The sequence below is a fragment of the Polypterus senegalus genome, chromosome 3, assembly GCF_016835505.1.
Source record: "Polypterus senegalus isolate Bchr_013 chromosome 3, ASM1683550v1, whole genome shotgun sequence".
Taxonomy (NCBI): domain Eukaryota; kingdom Metazoa; phylum Chordata; class Cladistia; order Polypteriformes; family Polypteridae; genus Polypterus; species Polypterus senegalus.
The window spans coordinates 281,730,102-281,750,486 of NC_053156.1; the positions used below are offsets into that span (position 1 = coordinate 281,730,102).

The following is a 20,385-nucleotide window of genomic DNA, read 5'->3' on the forward strand; positions in this document are numbered from 1 at the left end:
GTAACATTCTGCAGTGCAATTTTATTTAATTTAAAATGGACTGAGAGTTGAGTAAATGGATGAATTAAGGTTTTGCATTTAATGTTTAAGAGGTACATCTAGAGTACTGGGGATTGTAGAAGAGAGTGCAGGGAGGGTGGAGAAGAGTGTCAGGAGTGATTTGTGACAGACGGGTATCAGCAAGAGTGAAAGGGAAGGTCTACAGGATGGTAGTGAGACCAGCTATGTTATATCGGTTGGAGACGGTGGCACTGAACAGAAAGCAGGAGACAGAGCTGGAGGAGGCAGTTGAAGATACTAAGATCTACGTTGAGTGTGACGAGGATGGACAGGATTAGAAATGAGGACATTAGAGGGTCAGCTCAGGTTGGACAATTGGAAGACAAAGTCAGAGAGGTGAGATTGCATTGGTTTGGAAATGCGATGAGGAGAGATGCTGAGTATATTTGGAGAAGGATGATGAGGATAGAGCTGCCAGGGAAGAGGAAAAGAGAAAGGCCTTGAAGAAAGTTTATGGATGTGATGAGAGAAGACATGCAGGTGATGGGGGTAACAGAACAGGATGATGAGTACAGAAAGAGATGGAAGAAAATGATCCGCTGTGGCAACCCTTAATGGGAGCAGCCAAAAGAAGAAGAAGTTTTAGAGGTACATATAAATGAAAGGAGAACAGTAACCCTAGAAAATATAATGAGCCTTAGTTTTTGGTTTCGAGGGTTACAGTACATAAATAGGACTTTACACACATGGTTTTGGAGGTAGCACCATACCTGCCATTTTTCATTCCATTTACTGTTGTTTTTAATGACCATTATCTGCCTGATATAAGCCTCATTGTTGGCCCCAAAGAGGCAAAAGCACATCTTATTGTAAAAGCAAAAAACATTTGCTTAAAATTAATGCTGCACATTGTCCACCACCATGACAGGTTATCTAAGATGGATCAATTTGTTGCTAATGCAGCTTTTACCACAAATCTCAGATTTTTGTCTGCATTTTCTTTCAGCCTGGTCAGTGTGCACTTTTCATGTTTTCTTCCAATACTTTGGTTCTCCACCCATATTCCCAAAGATATGTGTGAGTTAAGTTGATCGATAGTTCTAAGTTTACTCCTGTGTAAAGTCAATGTCACATCACTCGCCTTCGACTCACACGGCATGTCAAACGTGATGTTTGCAGTTGCTGATCGCCTCATCAGTTTTTTGTAATATTCTGTGATGTCTGCAAATTTCACATTTTTTTTTTCAAACATTGATGACGTACAACACTATCGCCTCATTTGGTGTGTTGTTTGTTTAGAGGATAGAGATGTGTTTGTGGAGTACAAATAATAAGCTGCCCTACCCATCCACTGCATATAGCATCTACCCGTTTTAATTCATGTACCTCCTGCTTTAAATATAGGAGTTTTTACACCTAATTCATTTGGACTAGTTTTTTTTTTTTTTTAAGTCTGGTTGGTTTAGGTAGATTTGACGGTGCCAATCATTACCCGGTTGCAGACAAAACAAGTTTACTGGGACCCTTTGGAATGGGTGATCTCTGAGCAGTACCAGGTGAACTTTGGAGCTTTTCATATGAGGTATGACTGTGCTCTGACATGGAAGCGATCTAACTACCTGAAATTCTGTGCGTTATGAGTGAAATTGGGCATGCTGTGGTAGTCGCATTAAGCATCAGCTGTCATTGATAGGGAATTTTAATTCAAAGCTTAATGAGTTGAGGGTTAGCATACAGCATTAAAACCAATAAAAAGGTACAAATTAAAACTCACATAGGCACAAATGTAACACAGTTCACATAAAACGACTCGTTCCAATTACCAGTCAATTGGAGCAAGTTGAGCACCTGATCAGGCTCACCACTTCTGTGAATTCACTTATGATTGCGTCAATCAAAACACATACGAGGTGGTGAGAAACGAACAGCAGTGCCCATTGAGACCAATAAGCAAACCATCTAATCTTACAATATGAAAGTGATGCATGCAATTAAGATGGGCCTTACTCTCATTGTGCACACAGACTTTGACATATGTAGTAAATGTTAATCAGAAAATCCAAAATTAACATTATTACTAAGTATTTACATGAGTTAAGACCTGTGATTTGAGATAGACTATATTGAAGTTATGGCCATATGGTGGAAGATACGAAACTTACGTACTGCGTTTGCCATCATAAAACTGAAGCACATGTCCTCAGCAGAGGTTGTCTTTCTTATGTAGACTTGTCTGTTTTAAACCTGTGCTTTTCATGCCAGGCAGTCCATAATTTCCAAGTAGTCTTCCATTTTTTATTTTTATTTTTTTGTTAATCAGTGTTTTGCTTACACAGTTGTATTGAGTAAATAAACTAAATGATTTGTTAGATGCAGCAGTGTTTACACACAATTATCAATCGATGGACTTACACCTGGAAAAAATGTTTAGGCCCAAAGAAAGAAGTTCATGACATGACCTAGGTTGTTTATTGATATGTTTTGTTTGCTTTAAAATTTGCATTGCGAAACACAACTGAACTAACTAGAAATTAAAACAAAGTAATGAATCATCTCCTAATTTGGAACCAAGCACATGGGCTGAGTGTGAAAATTCTTTCGAGTGCTTGATAACTTTCTTGGGAGGCATATGAGTGGCTCTCGGCTTATTAGTGTGATATTTTTTTTACATTCATTTTGTTTTGCTTATTTTTTTGGGCATATTATCTACTAGCCATCCACCGCGGCTTCGCCCATGATTTAGTGAAACAGGACAGTGAGGAGGGCCTGCTCAGCTCTCTACTCCTGACGTCACACCGTCCCTTCCCCTCAGCCCGCAACCTCTGTCTCGTCTTAGTGCAAATATATCGCTCCTGCAAGAGAACTATGATTCTTAGTGCAAATAAAGAATTCACAAAATCAACCGGAATTTTCAAGCAAATTATAGAAAAAAAAATCTAAATCCATTAAGTTGTTCTCTCATTCACTAACTAAGTGGAGTTAAGGTTACGCCGCAAGACAGACACATGAGTGAGGTGGGCCCCTTCCCGCAGCCCGATGAGTCTCTCTCGGATTCTGGCTAATAAATCGGTACCGCAAAAGAATTATGATACTTAGCGTGATGGGAAAGACGCAAAATTAACGGAATGTTAAAGCAAATTATAGAAAAAAACCTGATCTAAATCTGTTAAGTAGTTCTCTCGTGAAAGCGGGCAGACGTACAAACGGGTCTAAAAAACCCTGCTTGGACCACAATATTTTTAAAAACGTTTCTTAGCGAGCACCTATGGGCCAAGGGTAACCTACATTCCAAATTTCAAGTCCTCATGGTCCAGGAGATTTCGTGATGAGTGAGTCAGTGATATTTGGATTTTATATATATATATTATAGTTAAATGTGTACCTCCTCCTCCTCCTGCCTGTTCTCTCAATCTATCTAATTGCCTGAGGTTGTAGATAAAGAAGGGAAGTGAGGAGGAAGTGCTGATGTACACTACATAACCACAGAGTGATAAGTGAATGGGATTTGAGGCATTTTGATAAAGTTTACAAAATAAAGAGTGTAAATGTTGGTCTCTATAGATGAACACTTAATCAGAAAGTTTATCTCTGTTCTCCAGAAAACCTTGGCCATCACTACAAAGCAGAAGAGTTAAGTAATATATGAAGTGTTCATTTAAGGCAATGTCCGACCTATTTTATTTAGTTTGGGTGTGTAATATACTGGTCAGTCTGAGTCACTGGGGAAGTCAGACTACCCAGCTGGAAGTCACAGGGGTCTGCTGTGACTGCCCAGATTCTCTTAAGATTTTGTAAATGAAGTCTGCAACTGAAAATCTCTGGAAAAATTAACAGGACGTTTAGTTCACTGTAGACATTTAGTAAAGTTGTCACAAGCAAAGTTACCAAAATTGAGTGGTAGAGCTAAGATCTAAGTAAGCTTTTTAAATACACAACATTTAAATAGTGTTTTGAGTATCATTGACATGAATCGACAGAGAGAAAGCCATGTTTGAAAATTTCTAGACATTATCGTGCCTTATTAAACTAAAGGATTCACGGATATCTGATGTTTTCCTTTTGTTATCCTCCGACACCCTTCGTTGATTTTTTTTTTTTTTTCTTTCCTCTTGCTCCAAGCTAACAGGTTTTGTTGTTGATTAAATCATATGTTAATATTTTGTACGGGACCGGCTAAGAATGAGAATGCTGCATTCTATCAGCTTCACAGTGGCCAGAGTGACTGGTATAGATTATTTGAATGTTCATTTTTATGATAAAAAATACATTTATTTTCAGATTTATCAGATATGAGTTACTTTTGTTCTCATCTTCTTAGTTGGAAAGAACATTTAGTCATAGTATGATTAAATGAGAATGCTCTTAGACGGCTGAGTTAGACAAGCATACGGCTAATTTGAACTCAAAAAATTACTTCAGTGAAGCAGATGGCTCATGGTGAGCCATGAAAAGAGGGTTTAAGTCTTTTAGTAATGTTTCAATTAAGCAGCTGTTCATTTCATTTTTATTTTTTTTGATGATACACAGTACATTGCATGATGACATTTAGTGCTAATCCTTCAGCTATTTCCCATGATAGTCTCTAATCCTTTGCACTTTCATATAGAAAACGTATATATTTTTTCTTTCTTTTGTGTTTCATGTCATGTTGGTTCCAAAGTATTTTCCAAAATCTGACTACTTTAACCTCTGTTTCTTTTGACAGCCTTTGTTCTAATGGACATAGGTGTACAGTTCATGTTCAGATAACATCATATTTAACCATGTAGAGATTTTGTTTTTTTTTTTCGAAGATAAAGAATAAAAAAATTAAAAGTTTAAATATTTCGTTTACCCAAGACTAGCTTTGAGGCAAATGTGTTTAGCTTTATACGTTTGCATTGGGAGCTTTATCATGTTTGGCAGCAGTCAGAGAAAGGCATCGGATGGGCTCGTTCTCATCTAATCTTATTTCGAAACCGCTTCAGTGTTCCTCTGACCTTTGTTGCATTTATTGTTATTCCATTGGAATTTGAAAGTTTTCTCAAGTCTTGAAGTTTATAATCCTTTTTGTGATGTGGTCCCTTTTTTGTATGTGTACTGATAGATTTAGCCATGAATGATTCCTTCTTGCCAGTTTAAGAGGAAAACAGGCGTGTGCAGTCAGCATATGTCCTCCATTACGACTGAAATTTGTTTTTTTTTTTGGTTTGCTGAAAGTATCAACCCTGTGATTTGACTTCCAAAGCTATATTTAACTTGCTATGTAATTACATTTTTAATGAAAACCTACAGTGCAGTACTGAACATCCAAGCATGGCTTTCCTGTGGTAGATTTTGCAACTGTTGTTTCAATAATGAAAATGAAAATTGTGTTTCAGTGCCCTTGCCTTGCCTTGCCTGTGATAAGGTTGGTGTTGGGGTCAGAGTGTGACTTATCCCTGCACTGCTAAGGAAGTTAGCCACCTGTGTTATCCCATCCCACTCTCAAGTCCTTTTACCTTCTGCTTACTGTCTTGTAGTGAAAGCATATGAGGTTTCATTTCTGTCCTCTGTAGGAGGGATTCCACACTAACTTACTAGTTTGGATGGAATAGGTTTCCGATCAAAAGATTTTTATTTAAAGCGACTTTACACTCCACTGTTGTTAAATTACTTCAGGATGGATTGTAATTACAGAGTTAAATGCTTCAATTCTTTACTGCAAATTACCTCCGATTCCTGTGGAGTGAAGCAGTACAGTTTTGATTAAAGGTTGAACCTGAACATACTTACAGGAAAACATTGTCTGTTAAAGGAGAACATTTTGTGTAAAGTAAGTTACGTTGCATTACATTCTGATATGTGTATGCACATGGGTATTCTAAAGCAGCTATTGGGTTTAATGCCCCATACTTCATTTATTTATTTGTTTATTTTTAAAAAACTGGATTAAAATTTAAGGATAGTTAGAAATTTCCAAACTTAATGAAATGGTTTAGTTAAAATGTAAATTTATTTCCACAAACCTGTCTTTTCTCCTGCTCAAATTAAACTGACGCTGTACATTGACGAGTCAAGTAAAGTGCAGTAGAAGCCTGCTTATTTGAGGTAATGCAGACTGGTGCTACCTCAGATAGCTGGATGCTTCGATAAAATGGATGTCCGCAGCCATTTCAGATTAAAATTTCCAGATGTAAAAGATTTCCCAGTTTATATGGTACATTATCGCTTAGGTCTTTTCATGCCTTAGTGAATTTTATATTCTTAGCTTACTTGCCGTAATGTTGCTTCTGAGTCAAAATGTCAGCAGGTGTAGTGTCTGCCTGCTGTTCAGTATACAAATGTACTGTTTCTGTGGCATTTAGACCATCTATATGAGAAATCTTGTGTGGATTTTCTGTGCCATTCTCAGCTGTGACAACACACCGACAGTAGATGAGAGGTGCAGCTTGGGGAGGAGTGAGCGAGTCACCCCAACATTCCCTCAGTCACCAGCTCGCTTGGTACAGTCGAGGTCCAAAGTGTAGTATTTTGGCTTGGTACAGAATTCATGGAAAAAGCTTTTATTAATTTTAAGAAAAGTGTTGTATTACACATCAGCTTACTTTCAGATAATGCAGAAACTTGGTTGAATGGGCCATAGATAATTGAGGTTCTACTGAAACATAAATGCAATTATGAGGAGATGGAGCTTTATGAAGAATTTTATACTTCAGTATGAAGTTTTCAGTCTTTCATCCTCAACTATAGTGGTGACTCACCAAACACCAACAATGAAGACACTAAGTTACAAAAGGTGTTTTAAAAGAAAGGCAGGGTCTTTTTTAATGCATGGCCCCGCCTGTTTAACTATAGTACAGTGAAAGGAAAGATATAAAATTTCAAAAAATGTTAATAGTTCAGAATTATAGTAATTAAGCAGAGCAGTAGAGTGTTGTACCGTGTTAGTCATAGATTGATACAGGAGAAAGTAGGTTGAAATGACCCCACTAAATAGATTACAAATGCAAGCTTTTGAGGCAGCTAAGGTCCCTTCATCAGGAGTTGGCTGCCTTGAAAGCTTGCATTTGTAATCTATTTAGTTTAGCGAATAAAAGGGGTCATTTCACCCTTCTTTCTCCTGTAGTAATTAAGCAGAGAAATGATTTTCACAATTTGCAAATGGGTAAGGTTTAAGCTGATGGTTGACGATAAAGTACATTGCTGATTAGCTGGAGATATTGTCGATGTAAATAAAATCACCAGTTGACTCCTGACATTTGCAAAAGTTTTCTCGAACTGCGTCAGACATTTTTTACTCTTGTGCACCTCACAAGACAGCTGTCAAGCACTCCTCTCCGCAGCAGGAGGCATGCAGGTGTATGTGTAGCTTTGTGCTGATGTGATACTTATAGACCAGGGGTGCCAGTAGATCGCATTGCATTAAAAAAAAACAATTTTTAAACGTTAGTCTATCATATATCCTCCCAATGGCATTTGCCACTTGATTGACATACAGGGCGGCCAGTCTGAGATCTCTTCTCTTCTAACACACTGGTCATCCTGCACGCACAATCAAACGCGTGAGCTCCTCCGGCTGTGATCTAGTTAGCCTTCCAATTTATATTGACTAAAGAAGGGATTTTTTAAAAAAATAAAAATGTTCGTTGAGGGTATGGGCTGGATGTGGAATTGAAAGAGGATTTTTTTTCTCACAGTGTCACAATCGAAGTGCGTTTGTCTGACGTCCGAGGTTCGATCACCGATGAGGGGTGCAGTGGAGTGTGTACACCTGATGAGCCCAAAATAGGGCGAAACACGTGTCGCGTACTGTTTGCATTATTTGACAGTTAACTATGTAACATTCCATGATCCACTTCTCGCATGATCTACTTCTCGCTGTGGAGAGTTCGTGAAGTAGGCTGGTAACGGAGGCACTTGAAGCTTCAAGGGGACCACTCCTGATTTTGATATCATATACTAATATACATCTGCTCTGACGTCCAAGGGGGAGCTCCTAATTATACCCCCAAGGCTGTATTGTATATTGTTGAAGTTTTGCAACCTTGACATGAACTTTTAAGACACCTCACAGCCCTAGTGAGATTGCACTCTTTTGTGGCAGTCCTACACAGCTCATGAGTGCTTTCCATTTTGACTGAAAGTGTGTATTGACTTTAACTGAAAATAAATTTTTGCTATCAAAGAAATAATCATCTGTTTGCTGAAGGCCTGTCATTTTTTTAATCATCAGTCTTTGTATGTGTATTATTTGGATGCAGGGCCTTTTATTATGGATAATATTAAAATGATGCTGCCCCCTCCATGATATAGTTTTTTTTTTTTTTTTGCGCTTTGGTTTGCCTCAAGATCTTGTCTATTATTAAATGTAAAATAAATCTATATTTCAATTTATTCTTTTAAGTGTCCCTATAAGAAACAGGAACTGTTTATACAATTTATAAATACAAGAAATGCAAAATTGAATGCAAAACCCAGAATAAGCACCATGTATGTAGAAAGAAAAGCTGTCTAGTTTTAATATCGCATTCTAATTGTCCAAGAGGAGCATAGCCCATGTTATGCTTGCATCCACTCCAAAATCCTGTTCCAAGGCTAGAAGAGAAATCTTAATCAAAATCACAGTGCCAGATGGCGACGGGGAGAGAGAATGGCAAAGGCACAGAAACTTTCAATCAGTATTAGTGATGCACTGATATGGAAATTCTGGGCAATACCGATAACCAATATGTTTTTGTCCATCTTTGCCAATACCGATGGCCGATATATTTTTTGTTTTTAGTATGCTGAAAATATATTATGCATTATCAAAGAAACAACAGTAGCATGTGAAACAGAGATTAACTTTGTATTAACTGAATTTTATGCTCTTCTTTGCTATATAAGCATCCAGTACTTTCTGCGGGGGAAAAATAGCAAGATATGGCTCATCTCTATAGAAAAAATACTCCAGGTCATGTACAAAAATCTGCTTAACATACACATTCTGAGTAACTTAAGCACATCAAGACACCATGCCATTACATAACATGGCATTGGGTATATTAACAAAAAAACAAATGCATATTCTTTGTGCTATAATCAGACATATATTGCTTTAAGTAAAACTAAAATAAAGGGTACAATGAGGCCAGTAACTTAAGTTGGCTTCTTTAAAAGTACAAATAGTAGGTTTTTCTTAACAAAAAGAAGCATTTCTGCGTTTTCACTAGCAAGCCTGTTTCTCTTTTAATTTATTATATTTTACACACCTGTCTACACTGGTACAAGGTGCCAATAGATAGTTGATCACTGCCTTGGCCAAGGTTGGGAAATGGGCTGCATTGCTTTTCCAATACTGGAGGGCGCAGTTATTTCTGGAAATAGGGGGCTCGCTGAGATAGTTATTCAGCTTAAAAAAAAAAAAAAGTTCACAAACGTTTTCCTATATTATAATAAAACAATAATAAATTATTATTAGGTTGAGCAGGTTTGCGGGTAAAGAAAAACAGGACAACCACCTGTACCAACCACAGCCATTAATAAAAACTTGTGATGTTGAGAGTGGGATGCATAATGATTTGGGTCATATAAAGAGCATTCTTGTTGACAAGCCTGAATTATATCATTTGGCTCCGTCGGTTGAAATGTACACATCTAACCGATTTCGATGTTGTCATTTTTAATGACCATCGGCTAATAACCATACAGTTCCCGATATATCGTGTATCTCTGATTAATATGATCTAGTGCTGGGCGGTATGACCAAAATGCTATATTAAGATATTTTTCAAAATTATACCGGTTTCACGGTATTCAACGGTATTTTTTTCCCCCATGCATTAGTGGATGTTAATCTCATTTTCCACTGCAATTACTGCAGTAGACTGGCTAAGGATAATCCATTCCACTGTTGTGAGAATTGTACATTGTACAAAAAAACACTTTATTGTGCATACAGGTCTTAATACAAGTTTGCATGGCCGCATAAAGTGATAATTTTCAAGGGGGTGGCACTAATAAAGAAAAGTAATCACATTGCATGACAGTTGCAGTCAAAATATAGAACCTTATTATTGAACAAATTTTGCAAACAACTTAAACTATAATTTTGACAGCATATTTTCAACCATCCATAGAGGCATTTAGACTTAGTAAAATATCCAGAGGTTCTTGTCAAAAGTTGTATTGCACTCAACGTGTCTTAGAATAGGAATAAATAGTAAATATTTTTTTGTAAACCAACTACACTTTGTTAATGTAACAATCTCTGTCCACTGACACGTTAGCTATATGGATTGTAATAGCGTTGTTTATCTCAATCCACCGCTTGCTTTTTTTGTCGTAGACAGTACCTCCAGCAAACACGTCTACAAGTGATGTCTCACTCGAGTGTCCTGTAGCTTTTTCAGTTTTACCAGAGTACGTGGTAGATGCCAATCTTAGCTCCATACATTTATGGTACTCCAAAGCATGTTTGCGGCTAAGGTGGTGCAGCAAATTGCTTGTGTTGCTGTCTCTGGTGACAACTTTAGCTCAACAGCATTTGCAGTAAATAGTAGTTTGGTCCACATCCGACCTTTTAAAACCAAAGTAAACTCCAGACAACAGATACAGCTCCACTTTTCACCAAAAGTTCTTCCGTGTCATCGGGTTCAACTTTAGTCTTCTACAGCTTCAGTTTCAGAATGTTCTCTGTCCATTTTATAAGAAAAATCCATATCAAAACAAAAATAAAAAATGGTATGAACCAGTATATTTCCCGGCACTAATATTCTCTTTGCAATCCTTTAAAACCAACAGGAATAGTTTCAGAAGAATCAATTCTAACATCAGTGCGCCATCTTAAAATTATTTATCTTTAACTTTCCCTTAAATATAGAGGCTAATGGACCCTGTAATATGGGCAGGATGGTTGTTCCAGATGTTGAGGGCCACATTGCTAAAGACACTAAATCAGCAGGCCCTCCAAGGATATGTATTTGTTTAACTTTATTTCTAATATCCTCATATCTGGCAAGTGTTCGTCTTCCTGCTACTTAATTTTCCTCGTAACACAGTTTCTGTCATCATCATACTAAATAGATGGAATTGTGTTATACAAATGTGGACCTTTAAGTGTTTCTTTCCTACAGAGCACAGAGTTATTCACTTTATAGTTGTGAAAAGTGCCATTTAATAATAATGTTATCTTTCTATTCTTCCAATTTTAGAAATCTGAGTAACAACAGGATTGGACTTCTTGAACCTGGATGCTTTGATAATATTTCTAGCTCACTGGTGGTTTTGAAACTCAACAGAAATCGAATACACATTCTCCCCCTGAAGACCTTCAAACTTCCACAGCTGCAGTTTCTGTAAGTAGATCTTTAACTCCAAATATGAGCTTTTGTTGTGTGTAATACAACAATTTCTCCTTTATTATTGAGCTATGTAAATATTGAGCCTAGTTTTTAAGAGAAATTCTTTGAATGTCTCTTAAAATTCTCATATCACTTTAAATTATGTGCTGTTCTTTAAAAACACTAGGTTACTTATGCCATGCAACTTGATAAAATCTAAATAATTTAATTAAAACATTTGAGCTGTCATCATAATTTAAATGAAGTAAATATTTTTGTTACTAGTTATAGCCAACTCTTTGTGTTTTTTTTTTTTATTTAGATGTACTATAAAAACCCGTATTTTAATGAATCACAGTAAAATTGTATTCAATACTACACTGTTTTTTCTCTCTATATTCTGTAAATATACATCTGTTTTCTTAAAAATCTCAATCAAATAAATAATTGTTGGGAGCCGGGATCTGTTTTGACAGATTGGAGTGATTCACAAGGCACCCTTGTTGACATTCCCATGCTCTCTCAAACAGAGTCAGTTTAGACTTAACTGTTCCCCAATACATATGAATTTTTTTGGGATGTCAAAACTAACCTGCATTGCCACATTAGGTGCAAACAGATACCAGGAGAATGTGCAAACTCCGCGATATGGTGTTGCCATATTGCCATTAGAATTCAGGACTGTTTAACTGTGGAATATCTATTCCAACTTCTGTGTGATCCATTATATATTATGTATGCATGTATGTTCTAAATCTGCCTAATTTCTTGTTTAAGTTTTCATGTGATGAATATGTATCAGCCTAGCTAAATATACTTGATGATTTAAAGAGCAAAAACACACAGACATGCATGCTTATTTTTAGGTGCATTTGTATCTAAAGTATGAGCCACCTTTTGTGATAGCCAATATCTTTGTGTTTCCGCCCATCTGTCCACGTGAAACAGCTTGGCCCCCTAGTGGATCAAATTTGCTGTAACGTGGCATACTTGCTCTTGAAGAATATTTGTTGAGGCAGTTCAGTTATTGTTGAGATAGCTCAACCAGATCTCCCTGCGCAATATTTTGCATATTTTCCTTTTTTTTTTATTTTTTTGCTTTGTTTTTTTCCACCTCTGATAACCACTACTGACCATGAACAGATCCCTAATACCAGTTAATGAAACACCAGCAAACAGCATGCGCGGTTAGAAAGTTACTTACAGTCACTGATTGTTTGTGCAAATTGCTAAGAAGTTGGACCACTGTGGAAACTGTTCCTTCAGTTTGTATGTTTCTGTTTTATGTAGTCTTCCCAGTTATGCAAATGGAAGAAAAACAATGCACCAGCATTTCACTTCTAGTGCTTTATAAAATACAAGCAAGGAAATGTTATCTAGACAAATGTTAATCTAGATATGAGTGAAGAACTCTATGATGTGACACTTTCATTGACAGAGACAGTCCCGATAAACAACTGAAGGACATCAAAATGTTCCAGCTTTAACAGGCTGCCCATCAAATAAAGTTTTTCAGTGCCACAAATATTGCTTTGCTGAAACAAAAATTTTGATAATATATTTACAACAGTGTGCATGAATCTCCAAAATGGTTCCCCACTTGATTAGCAGCTTGTGTTTTATGTAATAGCATTGCAAGAAGGAACAAGAAATGGACAAAAGCTGAGCACCAGAATTTATTTGTGTATACTTCAGGCACTGTGTTGAATCCTATGTGTTCATTAAAAGCCTTGCGCATTGGAAAGGCGCTATATAAATGAAATATGTTATTTTTTGTGAAAGTGTTGTTTCTTTCCCCTCTGTTCCCTGATTCCACTCTATTGATGAGAAAACGTAGACATTATGATGGTGGGCTTTATGTGTGGGCATACAGGCTACAGAAGTGTCATGGTTTGGAAAATTCTTGTCACCCTATACTTTACCATCAGAGTACCACTTTCACCTGATATCCATATTGATCACTCACAGTAATGAAGTTTGCCTTTCTACAGCCTTTCACTTCTGTTGTTTCCTTACATTTGTCGTAACTAAATAGTTTTACAAATCCCCAAGTTCCCTTTCATGAAAATTTGCTTAAGCAGACATGCTCTAACACAGAAGGAATTGATACAAAAGTTTATTTATTTATTTAGGTTGGCACTTGCAAATTGTCACTGAATATAAATGTAGGGTGTGTGTGCGAATGAGCATGGCCCCTGTGATGTACCAGAGTCCTGCCTAGGCCTGTTTTCAACCTTTTAGCCAGTCCCTGCTGGATTGCTTTTAGCCCCCACAAATCTGAAATGGATTAAGAAAGTTCTAAAACGCACCCACCTTTTGAACTCAGTCCACCTTCAAAAGCAGCTGAATATTTTAAGTCTCATTGTTTAATAGAAGATGCAGAAAATTTTTCAAGTATTCAAATGTTTGTGTTTTTTGTAAATGACTTGAATTAGTTCTTTGTTTGTTACGTAGCTGTGATATGTGTGGTTGTAGTAGTTATATTTTAAATTTCTATTTTGTGGTTTTATCATATTCTTTAATAGTTGGCATGAGACGGGTGCGCACGGGTGACTGAATACCCTGATAACTGCTTGGAGTGCTTGTATTTAAATACTGTTTGGAATTTGCATTGAGGAATGTCAGGCAGAAAATATGGCGTCAAAAAAAAAAGACAAGTCAGCTTTGACAGCATTGTGACACAAAAAGTAATGTGTGGAATCCATAATGCAAAACTTTCATACAGAGGTTGAATCACATGAGACTGAAGTATCTTGCTGAAAAGTTCAGTTTAGCAATAAAGGAATGGATACAAATGTCAGTAGAAAAAATATCTGAACTAATCTCGGCAATGTCAGCAAGGGATGCGCTTCCCCGGAGATTTGTAAAGGCAATGGCTTCAGATACCTAATAAGTTGTGTTGAGTTTCAGTATGAAGTTCCCTCCAAAAAATCGTAACAAATATGGTAAAACAACATTTTGAAGTGATAGCTAAAGGCACAAAAATAAACTAGCCTCACAGCAGTTTAAAGACACCAGTTAATAGGGCTTCAACTATATTTAACAAAAAATGTACTGTATATTGGACATCATTTTCCATTCAGATATATGTATATATAACCAATTTTTTGCTTTATCTTGCCTTGTCAGGCCTTGGCTTTCTGGATTTGTGCATAGAATTACAAGAATAATGCATTTTACTTGCACTTGCCACACTCTTCTAAATTGAAATATTAGCATGAATATCCTGCTATTTTAGGAAAATTATTGAAATAAAAGGCTTCAGTTATTAACCTTCAGGCCAGTTTACTGCTTCACTTTCTCTAGTCTGACACTTCAAATGCAGTCTTAATCTTGCACATCTTTGATGATATTATTTGTTACTACTGTATATTTGAATATGCAGTTAATGGTAAGTACAGTTTTGGACTTGTGAGGAACTCCTCTGTTACATAATCCTCATGGATGAGGTGGAGTTATTAAATCCAATCCTTAAGGATATGTATACACACATTCTGTACAGCCTCTGGAAAGAACAGCCTGAAGTAGTCCAGCGGCTGGTAATCTGTCTAGTCCAACAGCAAGCCATGCTGTCTTGTGAAGTCCAGTAGCCAGTTTGGCTCCCACGAATCAATGTCTGGGTATTCCTGCCACACAAACCTTGCATCGGCTGCACGAATGCGCTCAGCTGGGGCGGCATCAGCTGGTGTCCGATCAGCTGATGCCAGTTCCTCTCTCTCATGCTTGACCTCCTGATCACTCTCAACATAATCAGATTCTGAAAAATCTGGGTCCAACTCGGCGATAATGCGCAAAACATCGTCTGCTGAGTATTTTGTTTTCTGAACTCGCTTCGATCAATCGTGAGATGTTGATGCCATCTTGCCTTTGTTTACATTTCGTAACTCATGCACACGCAAGGATTAGGTGCCGAGTCAATGAGTCTAACATTCCTCCAAGCAGAGAGGAAATGCCTGTAACGTAAGGGTGAGTTTTGTCGCCATTAACAGCTGATTGTTGCCCTCTACCCCTGGATGTTGACTTTTGTCAGGTAATACACTTCACGGTCTGTAACGCAATATTCGCTCCATAAGATGCACAGACATTTCCACCTTTCTTTTGGGGGAAAAAAGTGCGTCTTATGGAGCAAAAAATACAGTATTTGTATACAAGGGAGAAGATCCAAATTAATCAAATAATTATCTGAAATGGCTTCACTCCAGCAGATGTCATTACAGTATATTTTGAATAGGTGGATATGGAAGCAAGGTCTTTCATGGGTTCAGAAGCTCAAAACATTTTCTAAAGATACACATTACTAAATTTTAATGGTCATTAAAATCACCCAATTTACTGTGATCTGTAGCTATATTTAGATTAAAAAATTCTAAACTTGACCAAGAATAATGTCTCCTACACATATTGGCTATCTTTAATTCAGCCTTAGCATTCAGTACCAATCAGTATGTCAAAGCATGTGATATCACTTGGTCTTTCTTGATATATTGTCTGTTGTTAAAAATGTGGTGTTGTAAACCTGTTCATAGTCTCTTCAGGAAAGGTAGACAGGTTTTTAAAGGTGACGCATTGTATGTTGACTAGCATATGCAAATAAGAATTTCGCGTTTCTCTGTATGTGTGATAACAATGACCCTATAAATTTTTGATGGTTACTTGTCTTGCGTAGATTGAAATTTAATAGGTTTGAACTGACTTGATGGGTGTATAATGTGAATGTAATGGGTAATCAGATGAGCATCCAGGAATAAATGAGCAGTGTGTCTTTTTAAGTGTGTGACGTGTGTGTTTTTTTGTTTCGGGGTGGTCTTTATTTCTACAGGGCCTGTCCGAAAGTCTGTTTGGTTTAGGAGGATTTGGACCTAGGCCAAATTTGTTTGAGTCCTGCGATATGTGGTTATTAATCTGTAAAAAAAAAAAAAAAGTTCATTTTTAACATAGTGTAACACTGTCACACTAGCTTAACCCAGTAAAGTCTGGGATTTAGGAAAATTAATTTGTTTTAGTTAGGGATGCACCGATATGGGAATTTTGGTCCAATGCAGATATCCGATAATCTCTATGTACTTATCTGCCGATGCCGATATACATATTAGATACAGAGGGAAAAGAGACTTGATCTGTCTGGACAGGAATTACAGACAAAGTGAACGTTTATCTGTATAACTGTTTTGCACACCACATTCAGTCTTTAAAAACAAATATCATCTGCCACATTTGGCTGGCTACCTGTTGATTATATGGGAAACAGTTTTGCAGGTTGTTACTTTAAGTAATACTTTTCTCTTTCTTTTTGATGGAACACATACAACAAATTCAACAATAATCGAAAAAATGAAAACTGAAAAAATGGTAAAATGTACAATGAAAATGAAATAAGCAATTCAATTTTGGCTGGCTATCTGATCCTTTGTTTTACAGTCTGCAGTATTAAATACTACATAATACTTTTTTTCTTTCTTTTTGATGGAATAAATCTAACCAGTCTATATAATTTTAAAAAACAGTTTTCTGAAGACTTATCATTGTTTTCTATTTTTTAAGCATGATGGGAAGGTTTTTCTTAACGAACAAGAGCATCTCTGCCTTGTCGCAGGAAATTCTGTTTCTCTTTTCGTTGATCACATTAGAAGCCAAACAGAATAATCTCTCGCTGCCCACGCTAGTACATGGGGCTGACAGGATCTTGCCTGCTACTTTGGCAATGGTAGGAAACTGACTCCAGTTGTTATTCCAGTATTTCAGTGGATTTTCATTCCTTGGGATTGGTGCTTCAAAAAGAAATCCCTGCACCAACCGAGTAGCTTCCATACATATGTAGCATTATATTTTGTGTCATCTTTCATAGCTAAAGGATAGATCTGCATTTCGGCTTTTACCAGGGCTGTCAGGTTAAGATTAGAATCCTTACAATAAAAATAAATATATGGCATTTGAATTGAATGCATGCCTGTATTGTATTTGCTGTTCTTTGAAACCTTTTTTATTAATATTTTTGCCTTTCACTGTAGATCATGATCTGCTTACAAGTTGCTCATTATTGCTTAAGAGACTCTAGTGAAAACAGTGGCTTCCATGAATGTGATTGGCTCTTCCACAAAAAGCAATGCAAAGAGAAATAAGACACGCACTGCACTGGCACTTTCTAACGACAGTCTTCAAAAGAAAAACAAAATTTGTCAGTGATTGCTCAAACAAATTAAATGCAGTCATTTTTTTCTTTTTTTCCTAGAGGCCAGAGGACCTTCTATCCCTGTGTCTATTTTTTTGCAGTAAATAAACTGCAGCATTGTGACCCTTGAAGTGTTTTACAAATGGAAACAAGTGTATTAAATGTTACTTTGTGGTGGTCTTAAGTATTTTGTGTATTACAATCAATTATTAAGCAGACAGCATTTTTCAAAGTAACAAAAAAAAATGTAAAATTAGTTTGTGTTTATTTACAAAACTATTTAGTTAACACGCACCGAACAAAAATATGAAGCAAAGAAGCATAGGCTATAGTTGGCTCAGTCGCTTGATGAAAACTAGCGATCTTTAAAATGGGTGTGTTTAACACAGAAGATGCCTACTGTTTAACTAATGATTAATAACAATATGGCTTAACAATTCAGAAACACGTATAGGCTGATTCTAAAAAGTTACGTACAAAAACAGATCTGTAAGATACCACAATAGTGTCCAGCACGTCTTAAGTAACATGAAGCCAAAGTTAATGCGAGGTAAAACCAACATCCACTCTTTTACATTTGATTGCCGTTTTTCTTTCTTGCCTTCCAAGATTTTTTTATACATTAGAATTATGTTAGAATAGTGATATTCGATCCGACAGCTGTAGTTATTTACATAAAACAATGTTGTAAAGATCTCCACAGAGCTTTTTTTTTCTTCACCTCTGTTGTCATCTGGCTGTTTTCCCGAGGCATCAGTGTGTTCTCTTCAAGTTGTACATTTCGAAGAGCATGCATGCCACCTCGTCATTTATCTTGGCCCATTTCTGTTGTGGACAAAATATCTGTGATTTACTTGTTTGCATTTCGTTCAATGCAAGTTCCATCTGAGCTTCCAGCATTTTGAGTGCCAGTGATTTTACATCTGCATCGAAATAGCTGTCTTTGTATCTCTGGTCTACAATAGTGACAACACAGTACATGGGTTTTGTGTAAATCTCAATGAAATGATTGTTTACAGCCTCCAAGAGAGCGCTTTTACTGGTTTTGACTCTGAAGTCAGTATGAGCGCTTTTTGTCAACAGTCGTTTTAAAGCATTAACTGAGGGAATAACGTTAGAAGCCAAGGCTTCAGACTGGCAAATTTCTTTTGTCAGTTGTTCAAATGGAGCACGGAGTGTGATTATGTTCTCGATCAAACCCCACTATTTAGGCATTAGAGTTGCAGGTAGCTCAAAATCGGAGGCATAACCCCCAATGACTCTTTTCTGCTCCAGCAAGCTTTGCAGCATATAGAATGTGCTGTTCCATCTAGTCGAAATGTCTTGTTGAAGCATTTTCAGCTGCATACCAAGTTCAGTTTGTATAGTTTTGAGACACGAGTTGGCTAATTGTGAATGCTTAAAGTGACTGACTATTTTTCTGTTAATTACTATTGTATCCGAGACACTGCGCTGGAATAGTAAGCCGTCGTTCACAGCAAGCTGTAAAGTGTGAGCCATACATGGCAAACTTAGGATCCCGCATTCCTCCATAGCGTTTGCCCATTGTCTCGTAATACTACTTGAACATCCTCTTTGGGTATTTTCCATGTTTCAAACATTCTTTTAAACTCCACAGAGAGTGCAGCACCGGTGTGTGATCCAGAGCATTCTTGGGCGTGCAAGATTGCTTTCTGCAATTCAAACTTGCGGTCGATCCACTGAGCAGTTAAACTAAGCATACTAATAGGACTCGTATCAGATGTCTATTTATCAGTGGGAAAGCTTATGGCTGTGACATCTTCAGCAAGGAGTTTGTGCACATGACTTTCCACAATCTTATGCAACTCTGGAAGTGCTATGTCAGAAAAATAACGGCGACTGGGTATCTGGTAACAGGGCTCAAGATGCTCTGCAGCCTTCAAAATTCTGTATCTTCTATAACAGAAAATGGCTAATGGTCCAGAGCAATAAATTCCATCACCTTTGCAGTAATTGCTTGAGCTTTAGGGTTATCTTTATCAAATTTCTTTGATTTTTCAAGTAACTGATCAACATGTTGAGGAAATGCAGTTTTTGATTTTGTGCGCGGTGACTCTTTTGCTCTGAGGAATTCTGTATATTTGTCAGGATGGCGTGTCTTCAAGTGTGTAATTAAGTTGGTGGTATTGAAATTTTGCACTTTGGTCCCTCTACGCAAAACATTAGTCGAGCAAGTGTTGCAAATGGCATATTTTATGTCGCTCTCACTCACTTTGAAAATCTTCAACACCACAGACATTTTCGCACAGTAGCCCAGCGTCGCCTAAACATCCGGCACATCTGGGAAACAGTGAATGCGTCATCAATTTAGTCATTGATTGGTCCGATGCCAATAAAATTATTTTAACCCATTATCTGCCGATACAGATATAAATCCAATACTATGGTGCATCACTAGTTATAGTGGTAGACTATTTTAATTCGAAAGAATAAAACAGTTTGATTTCAGCATCTTGCATGATACCAAAACAGTAATGTAATCAGATATATATATATATATTTTTTTTTTCTGCAGTGATTTTCTTGTGTCTTACATGCTCCTTTTTTTTTTTTTTTTGGGACACTTATTTCTTGATGTCCCGTACATTCTACACTAAGGATCTGTATCTTATGCTAAGGCTTTGTTTCATCTGGCTACCCACCATAGAATCCTTTTGGTATTTATTTTCAAACAGTACTCGGTAGATTTCCCTCTGTTACAAAGGGGGCTGAAGGCAAGAACAAAGATTTCAGATGCCACTGAAATGTCACTAGTGTTTGCAGCCATAATTATTGCTTGGTGAGTAGCAGAATCCACAGAATCCAGACATTGTTCAACAATGGCCCATGCAACATTTCCTACCACTCCATCTTTGAACAGATTAGAAAATTTTCATTAAAGTCAAATGAGTGTCTACGGTGCTACCTTCTACA

At 37.0% G+C, this 20,385-nt stretch overlaps 1 protein-coding gene across 1 annotated transcript in view; it reads left to right on the forward strand.

The window, feature by feature from the left end:
- Positions 1–20,385, forward strand: part of lrig2 (leucine-rich repeats and immunoglobulin-like domains 2) — a 52,594-nt gene that overhangs the window by 5,483 nt on the left and 26,726 nt on the right. Inside the window, exon 4 of the mRNA XM_039749309.1 lies at positions 11,154–11,297. Coding sequence (XP_039605243.1) covers positions 11,154–11,297 — 144 coding nt within the window. The remainder of the gene's footprint in view (positions 1–11,153; positions 11,298–20,385) is intronic.